Genomic DNA, 27356 nt, shown 5'->3' on the forward strand with positions numbered 1-27356 from the left:
TAGTTGTCTTAATGTTAAACTACTCTGCTTGGAATGAATAATATTTACTTATAAATACTTCTTAGAACTAATGCTGCATATTTAAATTACAGAGAATTTATTTTCTTAGAAGAAAACTCCCTCTTTTCTTTCCTTCAGGAATGTTACATGACATCTCTGTTGCTTGGTGAGTAATCAGACACGTAAACAGGACCTCAAGAATCAAGCTACATTTAAAGAAGACTTACTTAGAAACACTGGAGAGGACACCATGGAGTGCAAGACTGAGGGAAAAGAAAAATACCAACACAGCTTGAATTTACTGAATAAAATTAGGAACATGAAAGAACTAGCAGAGATGATTGATGTTGTACTCATCGCAGAAGGGGAGAAATTCCCTTGCCACAGGCTCGTTCTGGCTGCATTTAGTCCTTATTTCAAAGCGATGTTTACCTGTGGACTACTTGAGTGTACTCAGAGGGAAGTCGTACTTTATGACATCACAGCAGAAAGTGTGTCGGTGATATTAAATTATATGTACCATGCGGCTTTGGAGATCAGTAACGCCAATGTACAGACTGTGGCTATGGCCGCCTATTTTATGCAGATGGAGGAAGTCTTCAGTGTGTGTCAGAAGTATATGATGGACCATATGGATGCCTCGAACTGTGTGGGTATCTATCATTTTGCAAAGCAGATTGGAGCTGAAGATTTAGCTGATCAATCGAAGAGGTATTTATATCAGCACTTTGCTGAGGTGAGCTTACATGAAGAGATACTAGAAATTGAAGTGCACCAATTTCTGACGCTTATTAAATCAGATGACCTGAACATATCCAGAGAGGAGAGCATTCTGGACCTAGTTCTGAGATGGGTAAATCATAACCGAGAACTGCGCACAGAGCATCTTGCGGAACTTCTGAAGCAAGTTAGGTTGCAACTGGTAAATCCTTCTTCTTTAAGACAAGCCCTGAAAAGGAACACAGTGCTTCTGTGTGATGCAAATTGCATTGACATCATTCAAAACGCATTCAAAGCCATCAAGACCCGTCAACAGCACTCTCTCAATCTTCGTTATGGCATGGAGACTACCAGTCTTTTGCTGTGCATTGGCAACAATTCTTCAGGAATCAGGTCGAGACGTAGGAACTACGGAGATGCCAGTTTTTGCTATGATCCTGCATCGCGCAAGACCTATTTCATCTCATCTCCCAAGTATGGGGAGGGTTTAGGCACTGTGTGTACTGGTGTTGTCATGGAAAACAACTCTATCGTTGTGGCTGGAGAAGCAAGCGTCTCTAAACTCTCCAGACAAAAGAGCAAGAATGTGGAAATCTACAGGTTTGTATCTAGCCATATACTTGTAACTTTGTTTTAATTATCTTGCTTTGACATTAGCAGAAGTACTGCTGAGTGATCACATCTTAAGTTACATGTGGTCAGAATTACCCTGTAATCACGTATTTTACATAGATGTAAAATTCAGAACAAAATCATCCACATTTTAAAATTATTTTTCTCTCCCTTTCATTATTAAGAACATATAGTTGAATGTGCATAAGTTAAATGTATATACTTTATGATTCGTCTGTATATTTTCACTCTTAGCTTTCACTATTCATATGCTATAATTGCTTTGTTTTTGAAAAGCTGAATATAACTTTTAACAAGAAGAAAAGTTTATTAACACTGACGCCTTTGAACTGACTTTTATTAGTTCACAATTCAGAGTAATAAGTAATTTTTTTTCTTGACCAAAAAGTACTATTTATCTGTCAGTTTTCATTCTGTACTTTTTTTTTTTTTTTTTTTTTTTTGGCTGTGTTGGGTCTTTATTGCTGCACACGGGCTTTCTCTACTTGTGGCGAGCGGGGGGCTACTCTTCATTGCGGTGTGTGGGCTTCTCATTGCGGTGGCTTCTCTTTGTTGCAGAGCATGGGCTCTAGGCGTGCGGGCTTCAGTAGTTGTGGCTTGTGGGCTCAGTAGTTGTGGCTCGCAGGCTCTAGAGCGCAGGCTCAGTAGTTGTGGCGCAGGGGCTTAGCTGCTCCACAGCATGTGAGATCTTCCCGGACCAAGGCTTGAACCCGTGTCCCCTGCATTGGCAGGCGGGTTCTTAACCACTGCACCACCAGGGAAGTCCTTCATTCTGTACCCTTAATGAGTGGGTCTTTCCTAAACCTCTAATAGCGTAAAATGTTTGTAGCCTAAGACTTCTTCAATCCTAGAACTGTAAGAGGAACAGGAGTACCTGCCTGCTAAGAAGTAGTGTATGTCTAGGTGCATGTGAGGCCAAAAAGATTTGTTTCCTGTTATTCAGCAAGAATTCAACCCTTAAATCTACCTGTTTGAGTAAGAGTTGTACATGTAGGTCCTTGAGCTCTCCTTACACTCCCTCCACTCTCTGGGCCCTCACAGCAGGGTTTCTCAGACTTTTCAGTTGGGAAGTGATTCTCGACAGCAAAGTGGGGACAGAGAAAGAATGAGAGGTCTGCTATTTTCCTGTCATCTCTCCTCATCGCAGTACCTGCTTCAGGCTCTCGGCCCGTCCCGCTGTCACCTTCACACGTTGAGCAAGTGTCCCTTCTTCCCAGCAGTGGGGGCGGGAACACAAGCCCTGGATAGTGACTGGCCCTCTGCCTGTGGTGACAGAACTGTCACTGAGCAGCAACAGGTACAGGCCCTCAGGTGCTTGTGGGAAAGGGGGCATGGGTCTCCTGGGACGGGTCTTCTGGGTCCCTGATACTTGTTTCCTACTTGCTCTTGGCTGGGTGCCCTTCTTTTCACCTTAGAGCCTCCTGTACAAGAACCTCGGGTTCTATAGATACATATTCTCTTCCTCTTAAAGGTAGTGCAGGGCTTCCCTGGTGGCTCAGTGGTTAAGAATCCACCTGCCAATGCAGGGGACATGGGTTTGAGCCCTGGTCCGGGAAGATCCCACATGCTGCAGAGCAACTAAGCCTGTGCACCACAACTACTGAGCCTGCACTCTAGAGCCCGCAAGCCACAACTATTGAGCCCGTGTACCACAACTACTGAAGCCCACGCGCCTAGAGCCCATGCTCTGCAACAAGAGAAGCCACCGCAATGAGAAGCCTGCACACCGCAACGAAAAGTAGCCCCCACTCACCGCAACTAGAGAAAGCCCGCGTGCAGCAACGAAGACCCAATGCAGCCAAAAATAAAATGAATAAATTTTTAAAAATAAAGGTAGTCCACAATTTTGCCATCAGAGTTAATTCTTAACAAACGTCCAACCCTCTCAAAGTGTGTGTTTTCATCCTTCAAAGTCTTTCCTCTTAACTGTTTTTGAATGCCTGCTTCCCTTTCTATGCGTGTGTCTAACTACACACCCCTTGTTTCCTTTCTTTCCTGTCTTGAACTCACCCTGGTTCCCATCACCAACGGCTCTTCCACGTTGGTCAGAATTAGGGTAAAAGTATCAGTTGCCCTCCTCATTTCTCGCAATAATGAAACTGTCAGCAGGGCAAATAAGAAGATTATCAGAAGCATTGCTTGAGGCTTAATGTCCTGCAGACATGCCTGCAGGAAAAAAGCACCATCTTCCAACTTCCCTGTCCAGCCTGAAGTAAAACGGTGTCTCTGGGGAAGAACGTAAGAGTTGGCCTAGAACAATGGGGAAAACTTCTGTAATATGATTAACTGTCACGTGTTTGATGCAAAATTTGTTTCCAAACAACAAATTTTTTTTCTTATTTTCCATATTTTTTCTGGTTTTTGTTTTTTGTTTTGTTTTAGTTTTGAATTCCAATTATACTTTCTGGATTTTCTAGGACAGAAGTAATTTCACATATTTTATCCCACTGTCCCCATGGGTACTTTTGTCCTCCTTAGACTATCTGTCCTGATCATGATTCGAGAAAGTAGACTTGCCACTGTCAAGAGGCAAGACAAAAGATGGGCACAGACTCATCCATTTGGTGACCATGTAATGCTACACACACACACACACACACACACACATGCACACACACAGATAATTACTTAATGTGCTGGACTCTAGGAGGTGTTGAGACCATATCACCTAGTGTCCCTGCTCTTCTCCCAAGACTCTTCTCAGACCAACATAATTATTCGTGGTAGAAATTACTGAAACTACCATGCCTAGTAGATTAGAATAGCTGTGAGACGCCCAGCAGACACCTACAGTGGGTTTTTATACACTAGCATGCTCTTGACTCTGTTCCAAGCCAGTCAGAACCACAAGAACAATCCTTAAAATTCTATATATCCTGCATCATCCCATTAGAAACCTGAATTTAAATATTTCCAGATTTTCCGCTCTAAACAGATTTCTTTAATGTAGTATTGAAATGAGACTTCTAGTCAACAGAATAGGACATTTTTTATTTTTCTTTATTTTTACGTATTCTCTTTTAGCAAATGACTTGCTAAAAGACTTTCCTATTTTTAATTTTCTTTCCCAGAATTAGGAAATGAAGGCTAGTCCCTGGATAATCTATACTTTTTCAATATATTGTTTTTTTCTAAAATTCTCTAGGTAGGTGTGGTTGACTGTTTCTGTGTAATTATATTTTGTTCAGCATTTCTTTCCCCCAAAAAACACAAACCTGTATCACTGTCTTATATTAATGTTTTTTTCTTCTCCAATTAGAAGAACCAAATCATATTGTTTTTCGTTGGAAAGAAACAAGTGCGTTTTTTTGGCAAGTTGTTTTTAGATTAAATCTAATTCTGGGTTCTCTCTCTGTTAATTTACAGGTATCATGATAGAGGAAACCAGTTTTGGGAAAAGTTATGCACAACAGAATTTCGAGAGCTCTACGCTCTGGGCACCGTCCATAACGACCTCTATGTTATAGGAGGACAGATGAAAATTAAAAACCAGTATCTTATTACAAACTGTGTTGATAAGTACTCTGTAGAACGAGACACTTGGAAAAGGGTGTCCCCCCTTCCACTACAGTTGGCGTGTCATGCTGTAGTAACAGTGAATAATAAACTTTACGTGATTGGAGGCTGGACCCCTCAGGTTAAGAAATTTCCTGTGTACCTGACTGGCATGGCTGTGCTGAGTCTGGCTGCTCTGTTGAAAAACGTTGTAGTTGTTGAATACTAAAAGAGTGTGACTCACATTTCGGTAAAATGCCTTCTATGTTATAGAATATTAAATGGGAGATTTTAAAGTGTTAAAGCAGCTTAGGAGAATGAATTTTAAAGTGTGTTATTCATAGGCATGACTTCATTCAGTATTTGTGCTGTGTTCTTCATAACCCTCCCCATTCTCGCTGACTATGAAGGATGCTTATGCTGAGGGGTTATCTGTACGGAGCATCTAAGTAGGAGGCAAAGAAGCTGGATCCTCATCCCAGTTCTCTCTGCTTTATAGCTGTATGACCTGAGGCGAGGGATTCTTAGGTCTTTTTCATATTAAAGTTCTTACTCTAAGTGGGAAACCAGAATGTTCATCCTGTGATGGCACAACCATCTCCACAAAAGTATACTGCAATTTTAACCTCTTCATGTCTTTGCTGGGCATCAGCAGATAGAGAAACCAGAGACTGCCTTGAAGCCCAGCGAAGGGATGCAAGACAGGATGGAGAAGTCAGCGGAGTGGGACCACAGTGGCCCTTTCTCTTCTCTTTGGTGTCCCTCCGAGCGCCCTGGGGCTCTCCCAGAAGTTTCACTCCAGCTGCCTTCTGCCGTGGCCAACCAGTCTTTCTAATAAAGATTAATCTTACCAGCTCACTTTCTGTCCCCATGACATAAACTAATTTTATTTTAGCCTATATGATTTCTTCTTTCACCAGATTCGCTTCATGATAAAACTGGTGCTTTTTAAATCATTTCATAAGCTTAAATTTTGCCTTTTATGATATATCATACTTGTTTTAAAAACAAACTTCACATTTAATACATTTTAAAATTCATGCTATATATCAAAAAGTAGCTTAGATTTAATCACAGCTAGTAGCTGAAACGTGACAAATTATTTGTAATAAAGCTTTTTCAGAACTATTCATTACATAGTTAATTTTGCATGAATATGCTCCAAAGAAAAGCTTTTCTTTGCTTTTTTCCACTAAAGTAAATATTAAATACTTAAATTAGAAGGAAAATTAAAACAATAAAGTCAGTATTTCCTAATTTATAATGTCTTCAAACATGTCAGTATCTACTGCATAACGAAAGCTTTTGCTAGTCTGTACCGAATACAATACATTAAATTGCAAGAAAGCATGGGGTAGTGATTGCACTACAGTGATTATAACACTGAGCTAAAACTAATTGCATACAACTTTCTTAAGTATGGAAATTATTTCTCTGTTGAACACCTGCATCCAAAACAAAAAGCAAAAGACACTTAAGCATCTTTAGCTTGAAGTCATAGAAGTTCCTAACACATTGTAGACAAAAAATATTACTTGACCTGAAGTTTAGGAGTAGGAAAAGCCACATACATCTGTGCGTATTCAACTTCTACTTTCTCTGGTCATTAAAAAAAAATATATATATATATATGTACATAAAATAAATACATAAAAATAACTGCAAATAATTTCTATTAATCCATGTATCTTTAAAATTAAATTCAGACCGCTCCTGTATGATGGTATAAAAATACCCTCATTACTAAAACACTCAAATGTTTTTGTAATTTTGTTCCATTTGGATTAGAAAAATATTATAAAGAAAAATGCCTTATAAATTATTAAAATTAGTTTCTCACAAGTATTATTTAAGCCGCCACTATAAAGCTTGGTAAAATAAAATTATACTTTAAATACTATTCAAAAAGCTCGGTTTTATTTTTAAGGCTTTGCAGTGCTTCATTTTTTTAAAAAAATGCTGTATTGTCTCACTGCTCAGATCACAGATTGTTTGCTATAACCCAACACCTTAGCCCCATTATCGTAGAATATAAATTCCTCCGATATTGACAGTGTACTTACAACCTCAAGTCATGAGATTTGGTGTGTCTGTGAGTATGAGTCACTACAGTTAACCTCTATTTATCTCCTTGGCTGTCTGCTTGGATTAATTGCATTCATGCACTCACAAAGATCTCTAAGTGGTATGTTATTATACTGGCTGTCATAATTTCATACAGATGGATCTTCCTGATGAAGAACCTGATCGATTAAGCAACAAGCTGTTGAAGTATGACCCCAGCCAAGATCAATGGACAGAGCAGGCACCCATGAAGTACTCAAAGTACCGATTCAGCACAGCTGTGGTCAACAGTGAGATTTATGTTCTGGGTAAGAAGAAGCTAAAAGAGTGTAACTCCTTTTATTTTTCTCAGCGGTTTGTCTCAGTGAAAATGAAATATTCTCCCTTCCTCTTGCATTTCAGTTCAACTATAGACACAACTATCCCCCAATTCTCTTTTGTTTCTTAGTTTCTAGAGCACAGTCAGATAAGATTAAATGAAAGTCCATTGACTTGTTGAAAGCAAAGTTATTTTTATCAAATTTTTGAGTCTCTTGGAACGCAAGAACAGTAGCGATACATCCTTATATACCCACCAAGTAAAATATGGTGAAAAGGCAGTAAGCCTTTGGCCGCCTTCAGACGATGAAACGTGGGCTTTTGCAACCAACTGATTCTCTGTGCTAACAGAGGAGAAAGGCAGCAGACGTAAGACGATGCCGCAGATTTCGCCAGGCCTCTTCGTGTTGCCTCACCCACCAAACTTCTACAGAGCTTATTAAGTAATTTTTTATCCGAATGCATTTTTTCTTATCTCTGGTATGTGTGGTCCTGCACCCCCCACTAGGCACTGCTGAGAGACTGGTTCGTTCCCACTAGTGGGGGTTAGAGTGACTCTGAACATCCTCTGTGTCTCCCCATCCTTCCCACTCCTTGTATTAAGTCCTTCGCTCGTCTAATCCCCTTCCTGCTCCCTAACGTCACCCTCTGTCACCTCGCTTCCCACCCCTCCATCACTTTCCCGTGAGTATGGGAAGAAAGAGGCTGAGACAGGAGGCTGAGTGGACTGGTAAATTGATGGCGATGCTGATTCTTTATTTTGTCCCATCTGCATCGATGCCTAACTGGCAAAAACAACACGGGGAAGATGATGGGTAGCAAAAAGATGGCCAAAAAAAGAAATATGGGCTGAAAGCAAACCGAGCACTTGAGCAGCTTTTTTTTTTTTTTTTTTAAACTAAAGGGAAGCCATTATCTCTTGGCTGCCTGCACAGCATGAAGCAAAATAATTAATGCACTCAAACATTAATAGTTCTATGATTTTAAGAACAAGAACATTATGCAACATAATTTATGACTGCCTCAGTTATGAGACTCACTTGTGATTATAATTGAGTTTTTCCTCTGGGTATATATTTGTTACTTTCGTTATAACCGTATGCAGTGTCACAGGCCCAGTAAAGATAACATCTAAACTAGGATCGATTACATGGGATGGATGTATAACTCAGGAGTGAAGGGCTGATCCACTTATTATATTAAAGTTGGAGGCAGTCAGAAGTGGGAAAAAATGATGTGTCAATTGAAGCAAAATGAGATTTCCCCCACTGTGGAGCCACAACTAGGCTAAATGTGGAATACAACTGATAGTGTCATTTTTTTGTAAATTGCCTGGAAAGGACACCCAAGACACCCTTTGGAGCTCACGCTTCACAGCATGAACAAACGTCCACTGAGTGAATGGAAGGGAGTCGATTTTAAAGGACCTGTAAGATGTGGGTAAGAGAAATAGAGGAAAGAGTGTGCTCCAAGAAAGGAGGCGCTGGGGAAGGCTGGGGAGTACAGTAGAAAGAAAGGCAGAAGCAGAGGTCTGGAGGTGAGAAGAAGATGCTAGGAGTAGAGGATGCGAGGAGGATGAGTGAATGAGCCCACAAGAGCAGGGACGGGTGGGGCTGAGAGATGGAAACGTGCATGGGAGCAGATTACAGAGGCTGGTGGATGAAGAATTAGGAGAACAAGAGGGAGCAGTGAGAAGGTGCACAGAAACACGATGAGAGAATGCCTGAGAAGGTTGCCGAGGTGAGGATATAAAGGACGCATCAAAGGTGAGAAGAAAATGTTAGTGGGGAGATCAATTAGAAAGTCTTCTGCAGTAGCATCAAATTTAGTTTCTGGATATTCAGGGCTGGGGACCAGTTTCACAGTCTCTCAAATAATTTTACCATCTTGGCAGATTCAATCGAAAAGGTTCCACTTTCCCAACGTTTGCTACTTAACTCCCAGATATATGAATAAGCTTTCAAATGGAATGAATTTCAGTTGTTTAGGTATTTTTGTGGTACACTTAGTTCAGATTTAATTGTTCATTGCAAATATAATTGGAATGTGGGCAAATATCATACAGAGCCCTAAAACCTTCTCAATGACTCACACAGGTACCATGCACTCATGTGTTAATTGTCTTAGCAAAAGCCCTGTCTACTTTTGGGAATCCATATGTGTCCCACTGTGATTGGAGTCACTGCCAACTAGTATAGCAATGAGCCCGCTCCCTAATACCTGTGTTGGATTTAATTCCTTAAGATCTCCTGGATAGTCTACAGGCTACTCCAAAAGAGCAGCCACTGAAATCTCCTTCACCATGGAGGGAGTATGATCGAGGGGGGAAGGCACCAGATCCTGACTCCATCATTTACTACCTGTATGTCCCTAGTCTAGTAAATCTTTTTTTTTTTTGGGGGGGGGGTTAATATTAAAGTTTGAATGCCTGCCTCTTAGAGATATGATTAAATAAAATAATGTATGTAAAATCCCTACAATATAAGTATTCAGATGTTATAACTAAAGTTCCTTGAGCCCTTCGTGTTACACTTTGCTTAATTCTTTACATAAAAAATTTCATTTAACGGTCATAAAAAACTGACAAAGTATTAACACTCTCTGTATGACCGACTAGATATCTAGACGGAACCTCCCACTGAAAATACCAAAAAATGTTAGGTGAAACGTGTTTAAAATCCCCTGCACTAAGAACTGTTATGGCAGTGAACATTCAGTGGGCCAGAATCTAAGTGAAAGCAAGAGACTTCTAGCTATGGAGAAGTGAAAAGGGAGACATCCCCTCCCCAAAAAGCAACTATAAAGACAGATAAATTTGTCAAAAACAACAATTTCAGATCTCTGGAAATCAACCAAAGATAAACAACAATTTGAGAAGAGCTTAATTTCTCGACACTGCTGAACTTGAAGTCAGTCTTCAGGCAGCCTGTGACATCCTGGCCTGAGGCTGCCCGGACTTCACAGCCCAGAGCATTCAGCGTGGTAGTTCTACTGGAGTGGGGTTAGCTGTGAATCCTAGCAGCTTTGTTTGCCAAAGGGGGCTGATATGTTTGGGAGCGGAGGCTGGAAAACCCACGCTCAGAGTGGCAAATGGAAAAAGCCTGCAGCTCTCCTAAGCTTGAGCTTTTAGTCCTGGTTGGGACAGCAGCAGATAAGAAAACGAGCCAGAAATGTAACAGAGATCTTCTAGGGAAATCCTAGAATAAGAGCAGATTTGAGAAGTCTGAAGAAAGAATCTGTGAACTTGAAACAGATCAATAGAAATTATATAATCTGAAGAAGAGAGGGGGAAAAAATTGAAGAAAAATTAGCAGAGCCTCAGAGACATACGGAATAACATGAAACCTACCAATATAGGTATAATGGGGATCCTGAAAGGAGAGAGGGAAAGGGGCAGGAAATCTCTTTTCAAATGAGTATTTGTCAAAAACTTCCTAAACTTGACGGAAAAACATTAATCTACAGTTCCAAGAAGCTCATCAAATCCCAAGTAAGATAACTTCACAGAGATCCTCACCATAACACATCATAGACAAACTTTTGAAAGACAGAAAATCCTTTTTTAAAATAATTAATTAATTAATTAATGTTTGTCTGCATTGGGTCTTTGTTGCTGCGCACAGGCCTTCTCTAGTTGCGGCGAGCGGGGGCTACTCTTTGTTGCGGTGTGCAGGCTTCTCATTCTGGTGGCTTCTCTTGTTGTGGAGCACGGACTCTCGGCAGACGGGCTTCAGTAGTTGTGGCTCGCAGGCTCTAGAGTGCAGGCTCAGTAGTTGTGGCGCACGGGCTCAGGTACTCTGCAGCATGTGGTATCTTCCTGGACCAGGGATCAAACCCATGTCCCCTGCATTGGCAGGTGGATTCTTAACCACTGTGCCACCAGGGAAGTCCCCAGAAAATTCTTAAAAGCAGCAAGAAAAGAAAGACATCCCATAGAGGGGAACAACAATACGCTCAGCCAGTGACTTATCAGAAATAGTGGAGGCAAGAAGGCAGTAGAGGGCTTCCCTGGTGGCACAGTGGTTAAGAATCTGCCTGCCAATGCAGAGCACACGGGTTCGATCCCTGGCTCGGGAGGATCCCACATGCTGCGGAGCAACGAAGCCCATGTGCCACAACTACTGAGCCTGCGCTCTAGAGCCCGTGCTCCGCAACAAGAGAAGCCACCGCAATGAGAAGCCCGCGCACCACAATGAAGAGTAGCCCCCTCTCGCCACAACTAGAGAAAGCCTGCGCACGGCAACGAAGACCAAACACAGCCAAAAATAAATTAATTAATTAGTTAATTTAAAAAAAAGAAACAATTAGCAACTGAGTCTAACAACATAAAAAATGATTATGGGCTTCCCTGGTGGCCCAGTGGTTGAGAATCTGCCTGCCAATGCAGGGGACATGGGTTCAAGCCCTGGTCTGGGAAGATCCCACATGACGCGGAGCAGCTAGGCCCATGAGCCACAATTACTGAGCCTGCGCGTCTGGAGCCTGTGCTCCGCAACAAGAGAGGCTGCTATAGTGAAAGGCCCGCACACCGCGATGAATAGTGGCCCCCACTTGCCACAACTAGAGAAAGCCCTCGCACAGAAACAAAGACCCAACACAGCCAAAAATAAAATAAATAAAATTACAAAAAAAAAAAACTGCTAAAAAGAATTATATGTCATCAAAAATTCTTAAGAAAAAAATGAAAGAATTGAATCCAGCAACATAAAATATTATTATATATAATACCATGACCAAGTGGAATTTACCTCAGGAGTGCAGGAATGCAAGGTGGCTTTAATATTAAAAACTCAATTAATATAATAAACCATTAGTATTAGTATAGTATAGTATAGTATTAGTATAGAACAAAAACCAAATGATCATCTCATAGATGTAGAAAAAGTATTTGACTTGAAATTCTTTACAAAACAAAAACATCACAGACTTAGAGAACGAACTCATGGTTACCAGGGGGGAAGGGGGAGGGGGAGGGATAGTTAGGGAGTTTGGGATTGACATGTACACCCTGCTATATTTAAAATGGATAACCAAGAAGGACCTACTATATAGCACAGGGTACTCTGCTCAACATTATGTAACAACCTAAATGGAAAAAGAATTTGAAAAAGAACAGGTACCGTATATGTATAACTGAGTCACCCTGCTGTACACCTGAAACTAACACAATATTGTTAATCAACTACACTCAAATATAAAATAAAAATTAAAAAGAAAAGATAAAGCATTTGACAAAATCCAACCCCCTATCATAATAAAAATTCTCAACAAATTAGGACTAGAAGGGAATTTCCTCAACTTATTAAAAGGTATCTATGCAAAGACTACAGCTATGGTACATAGTGGTGAAAGACAGCTCTTATTTCTAAGATCAGGAACAACAGACAGGTGCCTGTTCTTGCTACTCCTATTAACATTGAAACAGAGGTTTTAGCCAGTGCAATAAGGCAGTAAAAAGAAATTAAGCCATACAGATTGGAAAGGAAGAGTTTAATAGTCTTTATTCACAGATCATATAATCCTACACATAGAAAATTCTAAGAAAGCTACAAGAAAAGAAAGAGAGAGAGAGGGAGAGGGAGAGAAAGGAAGGAAGTAAAAGAAAGAAAGCAAAGAAGAAAGAATACTAGAACTAATCATTAATTTTAGCCAAAGTCACAGGATACAAAATCAGTATACAAAAATTAATTGTGGGATTTCCCTGGTGGTGCAGTGGTTAAGATTCCATGCTCCCAATGCAGGGGTCCCGGGTTTGATCCCTGGCGAGGGAAGTAGATCCCACATGCATGCCACAACTGAGAGTTCACATGTCACAACTGAGGAGCCCATGTGCAGCAACTAAGGAGCCCACATGCCACAACTAAGGAGCAGGCAAGCTGCAACTAAGGAGCCCACGAGCCACAACTAAGACCTGGTACAACCAAACAAATAAATAAGTATTTTTTAAAAACTTATTTGTATTTATATGTGCTAGCAATGAACATTCCAAAAATGAAACTGGAAAAACAATACTTCCCAATAACATCGAAATGAATAAGATATGTATGAATAAATTCAACCCAAAAAGTGTGAGAATCATACACAGAAAACTACAAAACACTCCCAAGAGAGTTAAAAAAGAGCTACATAGGGGACTTCCTGGTGGTCCAGTAGTTAAGAATCCAATGGTTAAGAATCCAATGCAAGGGATGCGGTTCCTATCCCTGTTCGGGGAACTAAGATCCCACACGCCGCGGGGCAACTAAGCCCGCACACACCGCAACTACTGAGCCTGTGCGCTCTGGTGCCCACGCGCCTCAACTAGAGAAGCCCGCATGCTGCAACAAAGATCCCATGTGCCACAACTAAGACGCGATGCAGCCAAATAAATAAACTAATTAATTAATTTTAAAAAGTGGTTCCTTCTGCATTTGTTTGAAAAAAATAAAAATAAATTAAAAAGAGCTAAATAAATAGAGACATATTCCTTGTGTATGGATTTGAAGACTCAATATTGTTAAGATAGCAATATTCCCCAAATTGATCTACAGATTCATTGTTTTTTAAAGTTGATGAGCTGGTCCTAAAACTACGTGTAAATGCAAGGAACCTAGAATAGCCAAAATAATTGTGAAAAAGAAGAAAGTTTGAGGACTTATTTAACCCACTTTTAAAATCTAGAGTTACAGTAATCGAGCTATAGTGGTATAGAACCAACGGCAGACACATATATCAATGGAACAGAAATAAGAGTTCAGTAATAAATTTTTACATTTTTACTCAGTTGATTTTTGACAAAGGTGTCGGGGCAATTTCAGTGGGGAAAGATGAACTTTCCAACAAATGTGTTGAGCCCATTACCTCACACCACAGCAAAAAAAAAGGAACAATACTGTATCGTGCACTTAAAATTTTGTTAAGACGGTAAACCTCATGTTAAGGTTTTTTACCACAATGAAATAAAATTTAAAAAAATTAAAATTACAAAGCATGCTGTTAAGGTAAGAAAGATGTAAAGGGGTGGGGGAAACACACATATTGAGAGAAAATATGGTGTAGAAATTCAAAATTATACATTGAAGGAAGTAGGAAGGAGGTAGCAAGAGCTCTGGGCTCGAGGGGAGAAAAAGCATCACAAGACTCATGAGTGAAAACAGTTATTAGGAGCTGAGTGCAACGAGGAGAGGTCTTCTCAGAATTGAAGGGAGAAAAAATTCAGTGGAAAGTAAGTCTTTTTAAATAATAGGTAAAATTCAATTGAGTAACATGGGTGTCAGATAAGACTAATACTTTCCATCAGAGAGATACTGTGTTTTCTTATCATACTGCAGTTTGATTCAACGAATACCTGTTGGGGCATAAGGTGTGTCAGACCCTGGGATGAGTGTTGAGGACCCAGGGATGGGAGACACACGCTGAGCCCAGGAGGAGTGATGGCCTAGGACAAGGTACAGACAGATAACCGTGCATACACAGGGCTAAGTGCACACCTATGTGGACACATGGTAACACCTATGCGGATGGTAACTAACTCACGCCACAGGTAGGAATTAGTCAAATGAAGGAAAAGGAGAATGATACACTTGGCACCAGGAACAGGATGAGTCCGAATGTGGTAGAGAAAGATTACATGGAGTTACTTTAATGCTCTAGTATCTCACTTCACCAGTGAATATTAATTTGGTCTGTTTCTCAATTAAACGCCGACTACTGGTTGCTGTTAAAGGATAAGACCACCACTCAGCATCTGAAATCAAAAGCGCTGACGTTATTGCTCACCTACGTGCAGGAGGGCTAGCTGGTCAGAGACCTTCTCATTGGGCAAAGCAGATGGATAATCATAGGATTGTGGGCAGGAGTTTGTTTTCGATTAGTGTTGTCACAAAGGTGGGAGTGGGTTGTTGTCAACCTTAGACGTGTGGTTTGTGTTCGTTGCAGAGGCAGGAGTGTCAAGTCAGCCTTGGCAGAGGGGTCAGAGATGAGTCAGCTTCTGACCGGCTGTCTTTAGGGGCAAGGCTCCATCTGACCGGCTGCTCCAGAGGCAAGTTCACTGAAGCAGGTTGTCACCGACTGATTAATCAGGTTGAAAACCAGTTCTGATGTTGGCTTGTTACAATGCCTGTAGTAAAAATAGTTTTTTCTTAGGGGTGCGGACCTTTTACATATTCTCACTCTCCCCTTTGGTCTTCTATCAGCCAAAGCAAAAGGAGAGACCATGAGTGTGATCCAGATGTCCTCCACTGTGCTTGATTCTCCTTGAAGACAAGATTTTATCTGTGGGTCTGATTTTCAGTTTGCGTGTCCATCAGCATAAGTCCATTCTGTTTTTGTCTCTAAGTCATTTGTTGGAACATTTGTTAGGACAGTGGCTCTGTAGATTTAAGACTCCAGATAAACAAATCAAGCTGTGCAATATACAAGTGTAACAGAGTATTACACGGAGGAGGTGGAGGACACTCTAAAGGCACCATCTGGATTTTCCCAGGTCCGACCATGAAAACATGTCCCAACAACTGCCTGAGTCTTCCTTGATAGCCCTCCTTGATAATCCACTTTTCTTTTTGCGTGGATAGAAATTGTTGTACGTCATCTCTGGTGTTGATCCAGGTACAAAATGAAGTGTCAGCAATGGCACAGACTCCCCTTGGTTAGCAACCTTGGAAAACCTTTTTCCCCTTGGAAAAATCCAAGGCTTTGCTGATTTCCATAACTATCTGGGCAAAGGAATTTTAACTGGTTGGCTTACTATTTTCTACATCAGCCAAAGCGGGGGACAAATTGTTGAGGACCCCCTGAGCTGAAGAGCAGCCATGCATGGGATGGTTAGCCTCAGAACTCTACTCCACCAGTGTTCGTCCTGCCCTTTCAGGCTCTGTTAGAGGATGCAAACCCCTGAGGGTACTGGGACACGGACACTGAGACACACTGTCTAACTAATAGGCTGACAGGACAACTGGTCCTGGCCCTGGACTGGTACCCAGAGCCTGGCTCCCACATAGGAAGAGAGCAGCAGGGGGCTGCATTAGAGATGTGATCAGCCTCACTGGAGCCACAGGCAGACTGTCTTTAGGGCTCGTGGTAAACTGTCACTATTACATCCCAAGAAAACTGTTATCCCTTTGTGTCAGTGCAAGGACATTTTTTTTCATTTTCGTATTGCATCATTATTGGTAACATTCGTGTAGCCTATCTCTATATCATACTTCCAATTAGCTGCACAAGCGACAGTTCGGGAGAGCCAAGTAATAGAGTTAACGATGGTCATCATCCCTCAGTAAGACAGGAGAGAGAAAAATATCATCAGAGACATAAAGAATAAAAATACACAAAAAAGACTGTGACAGTGGTTTTAGCAGAATCTTGTTCTGATGGTCTTAGGCAGAAGCGTTTGCTTTGGGCAGTGGTCTCTTTAGTTCAAGGATTTTCCGTGGACCAAATGCTCCTCGAAGTTATATGGAGAACCTCAGTTTAAGATCAGTTTAATGGGTGTGTGTCCAGTTCTGTTTACTTCATAAAACTCTTTGAAAATGTTCATCCCATGTTAGATCTAAATCAGCAATGTTCCATTCCGACTTATTTTCTGAGACTCCTTTTTCAGGCTTCAGTCCATTTACAAAAAGAGAGGACAAGGTTTGCTCTACCTTAGCTATTGAGTGTACTCAAGAAAACTGTCTGAAAGTTTCCTAAAGTCTGTTTTTTTTAAGTCTCCTGTTGATTCACCTTTATGGGTGTTTACATTTTGAATCTTTGTGTTCTATTACTTATCCAGCACTACTCAGATGATTACATGGACGAGGCCCCTGTCTACAAAAAGTTTATCATTTTACTTAAGGGGTAAAACATACCTTTCAGTGAGCAGAAAATCCACCTTGACAGTCTGTGTTCTGAGTAGTGCAGCAACTGTTCTCCTGGCATTGGAAATTAAGAAAGTCTATACAGTTACATTTTCCAAGTAATTGAGCCAACACCTTTAAGTGTCAAATTTTGGTAACATTTTTAACTAGAAAAAAATATTTTAAGTTATCACCCTCTTCTTTGCCTCATGAGAAATGACTTTGGAGGAAAGCAATAATTGTTGAAGAACTACTAAATGGTAGGTGCTGTCCAAGTATGGTCTCAGTTCTCACAATAGCCTACAAAGGAAAGCCTTTGTTTATTTTTATCACACAAATAGTGTGATTAAGTCCAGGGTGCAAACCCAAATCTGTCCCGTTTCAAAGTTAAAATAACTTTTAAAAATAACTCAGTCATTACGAACATCAAAAATCATGCTCCTCTGAATGTGAGTGCCATACCCTGGCTGTTGATTATGTAGGACTGCTTGTCCCCTGAGCTGGAAGGCCACCGACTGCTGCGTTTTGATGGCTCTTCCTTTCCTCAGTTATGGTCTCTTCACTTCTCACTGCTGTCAGCGTACTGTCCACGCAAGATGGTGCAAACTGTACCTACAGATTGCACGTGCAGACAGTTGTGCAGGCATACAGACTGTACCTACAATTAGGCCAGAAGGCCACGGGTCTTTAACAGTGGCTCCAGTTTTTACAGAATAAAATTCAAGATCTCTGTCACAGCACTGCTATTGGTTTTGTTCAGGCTTTGCACCCATGTTCTGACCAGTGGCGTGCAGTGGCTTCTGTTAAATGAGGGGTGACTGTAACAGGAGCACCTGAGCCCCAGGGGCCTGAAAGCCCTCGAATCTAACTACTAGGGGGGTAGATATAGGCATGAGGGGTAATCTAGCTCAGCTGATAAATGGCCCTTGCCTTTACCTTATTATATTTTGATAAATCTTCTGGGGACTTCCCTGGTGGCGCAGTGGTTAAGAATCCGCCTGCCAATGCAGGGGACACGGGTTCAAGCCCTGGTCCAGGAAGATCCCACATGCCGCGGAGCAACTAAGCCCGTGTGCCACAACTACTGAGCCTGCGCGCCACAACTACTGAGCCCACGTGCCACAACTACTGAAGCTCGCGCGCCTAGAGCCCACGCTCCACAACAAACAGAAGCCACCGCAATACGAAGTTTGCACACCGCAACAAAGAGTTGCCCCTGCTCACCGCAACTAGAGAAAGCCCGCACAGCAACGAAGACCCAATGCAGCCAAAAAAACGAAAAAAAAAAAACTTCTGAGTTAATCCCATCTATACAAAGATTTCCCAGGTGTCTCCTTTGCTTGAAATAAAGTAAAGGTCCTCCTGCAGACAAATCCTATCCCTGCAACTTATTATCACCCCATGATCTTAAGCAAGTTGGGTCACTTCTCTGAGTCTGTTTTTTTTTTTTTCAAAGGTGTTTGGCTGATTAGACCACCATTTCTTTTCTTCTTTTTTTTTTTTTTTTAACATCTTTATTGGCGTATAATTGCTTTACAGTGGTATGTTAGTTTCTGCTTTATAACAAAGTGTATCAGCTATAAAAATATGGAACGCCTCACGAATTTGCGTGTCATCCTCGCGCAGGGGCCATGCTAATCTTCTCTGTATCGTTCCAGTTTTAGTACATGTGCTGCCGAAGCGAGCGCTGAGTCTGTTTTCCTCATTCATAAAATGAGGATGCTAATAACACAGTTGTGACACTTGAGAGAGATGGATACTGTGCCAGGCACTTAAGTGCTCAATAAATGATAGTGATAGTGATTATTATTACTGAAGTAGGTGGCAAGGGGTCCTTTTACACTCTAGTGCCCTAATAATGCTCAAAATCTTCCTCTAGTAGCCTGCGGTATTCCAGCTCCACCCTCAACAGGTCTCTGTGCTGGCCGTGCGGCCTACTGAGGGGCCGTCCTTGTGCTGGGGTCACCCTGTCCTCATGCATTTGGAGTCTAAGGACCGTCTCTTTCTACTCTCTTCGCTTCCTCTCCTTGCAAACACACACAATGGCCCAGTGCACATTCACACAGCCTGCACTTCTGCGTGGGGAGGGACTCTTAAAATATTGTCTAGGATGTGTTCTTCCGTGGGAACTAAAGGTGAACCCGTCAGACTGCTGGACACTCTGGCTAATGCTGACCCTAATTTAATTTGAGATGTAAAGATTTAAGAATGTTGGCCTCAGTTAAAATCTGCGCTAAATTTTCACTGTGGAAATGCTTGTTTTTGAAAACCATGTCATCACAGATACCATGAGTAATTTGAGTTTAGATGAAAATGATTTCTAGAATTATGGCAAACTAGCAAGGGGTGTATTAGTCAGCTATTGGATGGTTTTTCCTGGAAAACTATGTATTTCCTTCTTAAAAATGCAAAAAAAGATATGCCTAGATCGTTTGCTTAAAGTGGTTCTATTGCTCATGCAGTTACGTGTGCACTTTACCAGCTTCCCCACGCTGCGACTGGCTCTTCTGGTGGGTAACTTCCTGGAAAGCTTAAAATAATTTAAATAGTCTATATGAGCCTTATGAATAAATGAGGCCCTCACTAAAAACCCAGGTATTTAAAATGGGCTGATTTCCATTTTGACTTTTTTCTGAGAGCTTTCTTGGGTAGCCCTTTCTCAGGAAGAGCAGGAAAGAGTGGGGCTGTGTCTTGATAACAGAACCCTGTGAAATCCTCTGGGAGGAGACCGAGAAGGGTGCCGCTCAAGGTCATGCATTTTAAGATGCTTTGTGTTTTAAGAAAGATCTTTTGTCATTTGTACCATGAGAGCTCATTATGAGACAAAATACTTTAATCCAAAATATATCTTAATCTTCTAAAAAAAAGTTCTTTAAAAAGATAGTCCAAAAAATTTTAGGTTAATATAGCCTATTGCTATGAGAAAACGTTAACTCCTTGTTTTAAAGGCTTTCAATCCTACTTTTATGAATAATCAAGTAGGAAACGAATTAGATGCAGACTATTAGTAAAGTTTTGAGAAACACAGAACCTTCTGGGCTCCACCTCATTAAACCCAATCGTGAGCTCTTGTTGATGCTGTTATAAAAATACTGATTTGAATATGGTACTAGAGGTCCTCTCTTTGAAAAATGTTTTTGTGAGGTAAACTTTAGTTCTCATAGTATTAGTTACACTTTTGAATATATTATGCTTGCTTCTGAAATGACAATGTACATTCATAAATATAATTTGGGTTTCCATCAAGTGTGGTGCTTTTTTTATAACTTTTTTTTTTAATTCTAATTTTATTTTTTTTTAAATAAATGTATTTATTTTTGGCTGCACTGGGTCTTTGTTTCTGTGCGAGAGCTTTCTCTAGTTGCGGTGAGCGGGGGCTACTCTTCCTTGCGGTGCGCAGGCTTCTCATTGTGGTGGCTTCTCTTGTTGCGGAGCACGGGCTCTAGGCACACGGGCTTCAGTAGTTGCGGCTCGCGGGCTCTGGAGTGCAGGCTCGGTAGTAGTGGCGCACGGGCTTAGTTGCTCCGCGGCATGTGGGATCCTCCCGGACCAGGGATCGAACCCGTGTCCCCTGCATTGGCAGGCGGATTCTTAACCACTGCACCACCAGGGAAGCCCCCCATCAAGTGTTTCTAAAAAGTCAAATTGTATTCAGAAGTTGCTTTAGTTTGACAGGTCAGGCGAAGTCAAATATAGAAAGTGAGCACCGGAATCTATCTGTGGAAACGTTTAGACCTTTCTCAGGCTGGCCCCAGCCGGCCTCTGCAGCCACACCCCTCCCAGCCCCAGCCTTGGGCTCTGAGGATCATTCCTGAACAAGCCTCCCTTCTGCACTTTGTTTACGCTCTTCTCTCTGCTTTTAAGCCTCTGCCCCTGGACAACGCATCCTTCAGGGTCTGGCAGAAACGCCGTGTCCTCGAGGTGGTTTGTGTGAATTAGTGGCACTATTTTTGGCAGGACGGCACTGCTCTTGGCGGGGCTGCTCTGCCTCTGCCCGTGGCCCTCCCCATGCTCCTGGGACCATCGAGGGGCAGACACCCTGCCTCACTCTTGTCTGTGTCTCTTCTGACAGCCGCCGGGCCTGCTCCACATGATAGGTGCTTACAAACGTCAGCTGACTGAATTGACCTTTCTATCCTGCTCTTCCATCAGAGCAAAAGCCTCAAAAATCATCAGAGTTACAGGTTGTGGAGAATTTTTTAAAGCAGGGACTTTTCACTTCCCTGCCCAAGGAGCCAGCTAATAGCAAGTGTCCCCATGCGGCTACGGGTGTTGTTTTCTCCAGCGGACAGCGCTCTGCCCCCGCGCACCACGAGGGGGGTTACACAGAGGGTTCCAGTTACTGCAGTAAATGCATGTCAGAGATCAGTCGAGAGGTGAATTACGTTGTGAGATACAAGGACCAAGTTTCACCGTGGTTAAGGTTTTGCCTTTTTCTTTCTTTTGATAAAATTCTGGAGACTTCCCTGGTGACGCAGTGGTGAAGATTCCGCGTTCCCAGTGCAGGGGGCCCAGGTTGGATCCCTGGTCAGGGAACTAGATCCCACATGCTGCAACTAAGAGTTCGCATGCCACAACTAAGGAGCCTGCCGGCCACAACTAAGACCCTGCGCAACCAAACAAATAAATAAATATTAAAAAATAAATAAATAAAATTCCAAACAGTTTTTTAATAAATATAATTTTTCCTCAGATTACCCAGGCTGTTCATTAAAATGGCAGATTCCTGGCCCTCACCCTTGGCCAACTCTGGGCTAGTGGGTCTGAAGTGGGACCTGGGGATCTGAGTTGTGGGAAGCGTCAGGCGATTCTGGTGGGAATGCCTACAGGACTGCACGTTGAGAAACACAGATACTGGGAGGAAAGGAAGAGGTGACATCATGTTAATGGAGGTTTTATACGCTCAAAATATTGACTAAGCTTATGGTACATAATCGGGCCCTGAGCTGGCTTTTAGGGGAGACCCAGAGATGAATGAGGCAAGGTGTCTTCCCCTGGACAACACGTGTGTTCCAGGAAGCTAGGTCAGGCCATTGGTCAGAGCATCCTGTACTCACAGGTCATCAGAGCAGGCTGTTGGGTACGTTCTGAACTCACTCCAAGAGCATTCTGGGTTTAGAGACACACTTCTTAAGCTCAGGTTGAACAAGGAAAGAAATGTACTTTTTCAACGGCCGAAGAAGTTCTCCAGGGAATGTCAGGGTCTGCTTTATTCTGAGAAAAGACTTGGATTTGAACTACACTGAATGACTCACCATGTTTTTGCTGTCAGTGTCCATGAAATGTATTTGCAGTTAATCCTATGAAGGATTTTCACCTTGATTATCTGGCACCCTCAGTGGGAGCCCAGAAATAAGTACTCTCAGAGGCCAAAGTTTGCTATGGCTCTCAAATCGCAACTTAGCTTTAGTCATTTTCATCATTGACATCCTACAAATTCACAGAGAGTGGGCAGTCCCACATTTCATTGTGACAATTAGTGAGAAATTGCACTCTATTCAATCAATGTATAATTGCAATGCTGTATTATAATGGTTTCATATTTGTCTTTGATTTCTCGGTAGACTGTGTCTTATGGAAAAAAAAAAAAAAACACCTTAAACTTGTTATTCTCTAACACGTAGTACGGATATGAAGTGGATAGCCAAAGTATGCTTACAGATTGCTTAAAACTAACTAGAAGTTTAAAGTGTTTCTGATGCTGAAATGAGAGAATGTTCGGAAGCTTCTACAGTGTGAAAACCCCTGACGGACAGAGATGATAATGTTACTGAGAACAGACGAGAAATGTCTTAGGAGGATGTTGTCCGGGCCTCTGACTTGTTGTTTATGTTTGCAGAAAAGCATAAGGGAACACAGCCAAAGCCTTGTGCTACTACACGTTCTATGCTTTGCTTTTATGAAAAGAGGTAAATTGCTAAAAGCCACACCGATAGCAAGAATTTTGTTCAACAAAGCAAATCTTAGGTATGTCTCCATGTAGCCTAGTGTATAGAACCATCTATGTCCATAGCATATTGTGAAAACAGATCGTATTGTTACTTCTGAATCCTTAAGAAAATGTTAACTCTGGAATCGTCAATTCACTACGGCAGGGAATAACGTAATATATGTTTTAAAACAGCATGAAGACTTGAAATGGAAAAACTCTGATGCTTTGAAGAAGATATCAATTATTTTAAAATCCTGTCATTTTGAGTAAAATGTATTATCTTCAACTAGTTTATCCTAATTTATACATGTGATCATTTTTTAAATCACTCCCTTCCTTCACCTGTTCTTGGGTAAATATAGAAATCAGCACAAATTATCACTTTCTGTAAATCATTTTATTTACACACAAGATAAATATACCAAAGACTTATTAAGATCTTTTTTTTTTCGGCCACGCCATGCGGCTTGTGGGATCTTAGTTCCCCAACCAGGGATCAAACCTGGGCCCCGGTAGTGAAAGCACCAGAGTCCTAGCCACTGCACCGCCAGGGAGGTCCCAAGACCTTTTTTCTACAGTAGTTATTCAGCACATACTGTCAAGCCTCCTTTAGAAGAAACTCAGGGAACAGAAGGATGCATACTTTGCCTTTGTACTTTACATCTTGTGTGTCTACATTTGCAAGGTGTGGAATATATTTGATTAATGGTTCTTTGCAGGGTCACTTGAGAGAAGTATTAGTATAAACTTGGCCTGTGTCCTGTTAGGTTATGTCCAGCCCAAGTTAAGGGAGGTTAATGATTGTTCAGGCAGGCAGACCTGGGGGAAAAAGAAGCCCAACAACAGACACCAACAAGTTCTCTCCATATCTGGGCTGAGAGTCCTATATCCTTAAGAAGATAACGTTTATAATCTGACAGGAAGTGAGTTTTCAGCTGTTTGGACTCAGCGCTTGACACATTCTGGAAAGCTAGTCATCGCTTTTTGTTTTGACAAAAGAGCGTAAGAAGAAAAAAAAGTACCCGGGATGCAGTGAGGAGCTGGTCCATTCACGCACTCAGTTATGTTTTCTTGACTGTCTGCCCGGGTGCAAAGCGCGGGGCGCACAGATGTGGATTAGACACTCTTCTGCCCTCCAGTGACTCACAGCCTCATCAATAGGGAAACGCACACGAAGATAAGTAAGAGCAGCACTACTTATAGGAACCTTGATCTCTGCTCAGAGGGCGGCAGAGGCTCCAGGAGGGAATGGCCGCTGGCAGAGGTACGAAGGCTTTCCTAGGGGCGGCTACTGAGCTGAGCCTTGAAAGAGGAGTTTGTCACGTTGGGGAGGAGAGGCCAGTCCAGGCAGAGACCAGCCTAAGCGAAGGCCTGGAGATGAATAACCTCACTGCTTGGGGAACTGCAGGCAGCTGGGAGAGCCTGGAGCACAGGGTGCTGGGGGTGAGAGGGCGGGGGGAGATGGGAGGGGAAGGAAGGTGAGGACTGGGCAGTGCGGTGGCCGGTCGTCAAAGCTCTGTACACCTACGGTGGAGGGACAGGCCTGAGATGTCTGAGGGGTCCCGTCGGCGGAACTGGGTGACGAGCAGGTGTGGGGACAGTGTGACACTAGTCTGAGCTTGTGGCATCCACACTCGGGCTCCCACCCACGGCCCCAGGCTCTCCCTCCCCACTGTGGGCTCAGCTCTTGGACCTGCAGGACAGGTTGGGGAAGTGGGATTGGGAAGAAACAAGGAAAAGATAGGCCCAGAATTGGAAAGAACTGACGGGCGAGGCGCGTTGAAATCCGAGGCCCAGGGCCGGGCCGGACGGAAGCCCAGGGGTCATCCGGAATCAGTGGAATCCCACAGATGGGACAGCGCTTCTGTAATTGCAGCTTATTTGGCACCCAGGGCTCAGTGCCAGAACTTTCTGGTCAACTGTCTACATTTCCTCTTGGAAATGATACGACATTTCAAGCACTTGAGTTTCCCTCCAAAATCAAGCAAGTCCAGGCTCTAACCAGTGGAACTTGGTCTGCCCTTTGGGCTCTTTTATTTGATTTTCCTGGTCGTCTGTTTTGGGGAGCAAACAGAAGGGAGATGGACGTTTTCTTAGCAAGAAAAGGCTGGCGAAGGACAGGGAGGGGTTAGTGGGTGAAAAGGGTATGCGCACACGAGAGAGTGCCACCACCCGTGTCCTGTGAGCCCGACACACCTAGACAGGCCTATGGCGTGACCCGGAAGTTTGTAAAAGGCAGATGAGCCTACTTTCCACCCTGTTCTGAAGGGCTTTTTTTCTGAAAATACCCAAGAGAGCCCTGTGTTAACTAAGAAGGGACAAGAAGCTAGGTCGTGTCTTCTAGGGCTTTAGGCTCCAAATCTGGAGCTCCGAAATGAGTGAAGAAGAAAACCAGAGAGCAGACAACCAGGGTGCGAAGGACATTGTCGCGAGCATTATATCAGCGTGAAGAGACCGTCTTCCACACGTGAGCCAGAGCGGCCCCTCCACCCAGACACGGGGGCAGCCTCACTCCTGGAAGCCCACAGGCTGCAAAATTCTTGTCTGTCTCCTATGCTGCCACCTGACAGCTCCTACCCCTCTCGAGTGTTTGACCAGTGCATTACTCTGATCCATCGTGTCAGCGAAACTTTCTCCCCACCTGAAGGCTCAGCTTATTTCTCAGCCCTTCAGCCTCTGATCGGCTCTATCCAACCTCAAAGGAAACATTTAAGAGAGCTTCGCCCCTACAGCCATCAATCATAGATGTAGCGGACAATTAAATTGAGAGCGAGCAAACCTAAGACCAGCGGCTTCAGTGAGCCGTGCTTTACTTACACAATGTCCTGGAACACGAAGGAGGAAGAATGACCATCACATGGAGTGCATGGGAAGAACTAAAAGGAAATTCCTATCATAGTACTTGGGAATAGTTTACAGCACATGTCCATCCTCCTCACCCTTCTCCGCCTTTACATAGTTACCTATAAGTTAACCTTTGCAACAACTTATGAAATTGGAATTATTATCCGAAACTTACAGATGAGAAAATTGAGACTTAGAGAAATTATACTTACCAAAGTTGTCCAGCTATAAGTGGTGACACAGGCATATGAACCACGGTCTGTTTCCAAAAGCCCACATGCTTTTTCCCTGGCCCATGGGAACTTACAACAGTGAATATATTATTAAAGCTTGTTGAGCCATGCAAGCAACTTTGGGAGCTGGGCAGAACTGCTCCAGACTCACCCTCCCCTTTGGGGTGCAGCCTACCACCTGAAGGCAGGAAAGAGTAAGCCTGCCACCTGAAGGCAGGCCTGCAGGGAGAAGGATGTCAGGAACCAGCCCCGCTGTGTTCAAGGCCCCATGGACAGCAAGTCCTAGAGGATGCCAGGGAAGGACCACGCCCCCGCCCTCGGCCAGCGCCCGGCCAGGCTTGGTGTGGGGAGACGGTTCCTCCCACGCCCTGCAGAGGGAAAGACTCTATGACCACCAAACACAAGGAGAGCAGGTCTTCATCTTGGCAGAAATGAAAGAGGAGAGAGAAGCATCTTCTTCTATGATCCACACCCCCCGACCCCACCAAAAAAAACTAAAGTATATATTTTGCACTGGAGGTCCACTGGGGTATGACTTGCAAAGATAACTTCTATTTGCCTGTTTCTGAATAAAGGAAAGTCAGGCTCAGAGGTTCTGATGGCATATAAATTAAAGATATGAGGTATCTCATTGAAATTCTAAAGATGTGCTGATCCTACGCCAGGATCAAAAGAGTTCTCTTGTAGTGCTGGTGCTGACTTATTAATAAAGACCGTGCTTTTATTTGATTATTTATCTAATCAGCATTCACTTTCAGTTTAAGCTCATTAAGTCGCTGGTAACAGAGTGGTGCTGAGAGTGTACTTGGTGGTAGAATTACATCCAAGTGAGACAGAGTGTGTTCAAGGGCGGACGGTCAGAAACAAAGGCAGAGCCTGCAAGCCCGTGTCACCCGAGTGGAGCCTGTGAACTGCCTGACAACCAAACAGAAAGGGCACCTACGTAAAAGTTTAGTTTTGTAGCGTAAGGGCTGAACGTTATAATTAAATACACTTAGTAAAAGGGAACCAAAAATGACAAGCACTCTAATTATTTCAACAACCGAGAGAATAATACCCATTCTTTATATGCTTTACGTTGGGGAAGCTTTCTTAACGGGCTTTTATGTGAACTTCTGATTACGCCCAGGTTGCTGGCTGCTGGGTGTGCCCAGACTGGCTCTGAGCGACTTGCATTTCATGTTTGCCCCCACTGACTGGTCTTCTAAAGTGCTCGTAATATAAACCAGCCTAATAGTATCTCTTATGGAGCAGGTAGCTAAATCATCTTGTTCTTACCTGATGGGTGGTTGCCATGGTCAACTG

The 27356-nt window shown here is 42.7% G+C and overlaps 1 protein-coding gene and 1 non-coding gene across 2 annotated transcripts in view; one reads left to right on the forward strand and one right to left on the reverse strand.

Annotated features, from left to right (window-relative positions):
• The first annotated feature begins 250 nt into the window (after positions 1 to 250).
• KBTBD12 (kelch repeat and BTB domain containing 12) overlaps positions 251 to 27356 on the forward strand; it is a 44053-nt gene continuing 16947 nt past the window's right edge. Inside the window, exons 1-3 of the mRNA XM_068558991.1 lie at positions 251 to 1320; positions 4720 to 4990; positions 7070 to 7220. Of these exons, the coding sequence (XP_068415092.1) occupies positions 251 to 1320; positions 4720 to 4990; positions 7070 to 7220 (1492 nt within the window). The remainder of the gene's footprint in view (positions 1321 to 4719; positions 4991 to 7069; positions 7221 to 27356) is intronic.
• LOC137774355 (U6 spliceosomal RNA) lies at positions 18624 to 18730 on the reverse strand. The gene has a single exon (XR_011075876.1). It is a non-coding gene; the product is annotated as a U6 spliceosomal RNA (small nuclear RNA).

This window comes from Eschrichtius robustus, chromosome 12, assembly GCF_028021215.1.
Source record: "Eschrichtius robustus isolate mEscRob2 chromosome 12, mEscRob2.pri, whole genome shotgun sequence".
In the NCBI taxonomy this organism is placed as follows: domain Eukaryota; kingdom Metazoa; phylum Chordata; class Mammalia; order Artiodactyla; family Eschrichtiidae; genus Eschrichtius; species Eschrichtius robustus.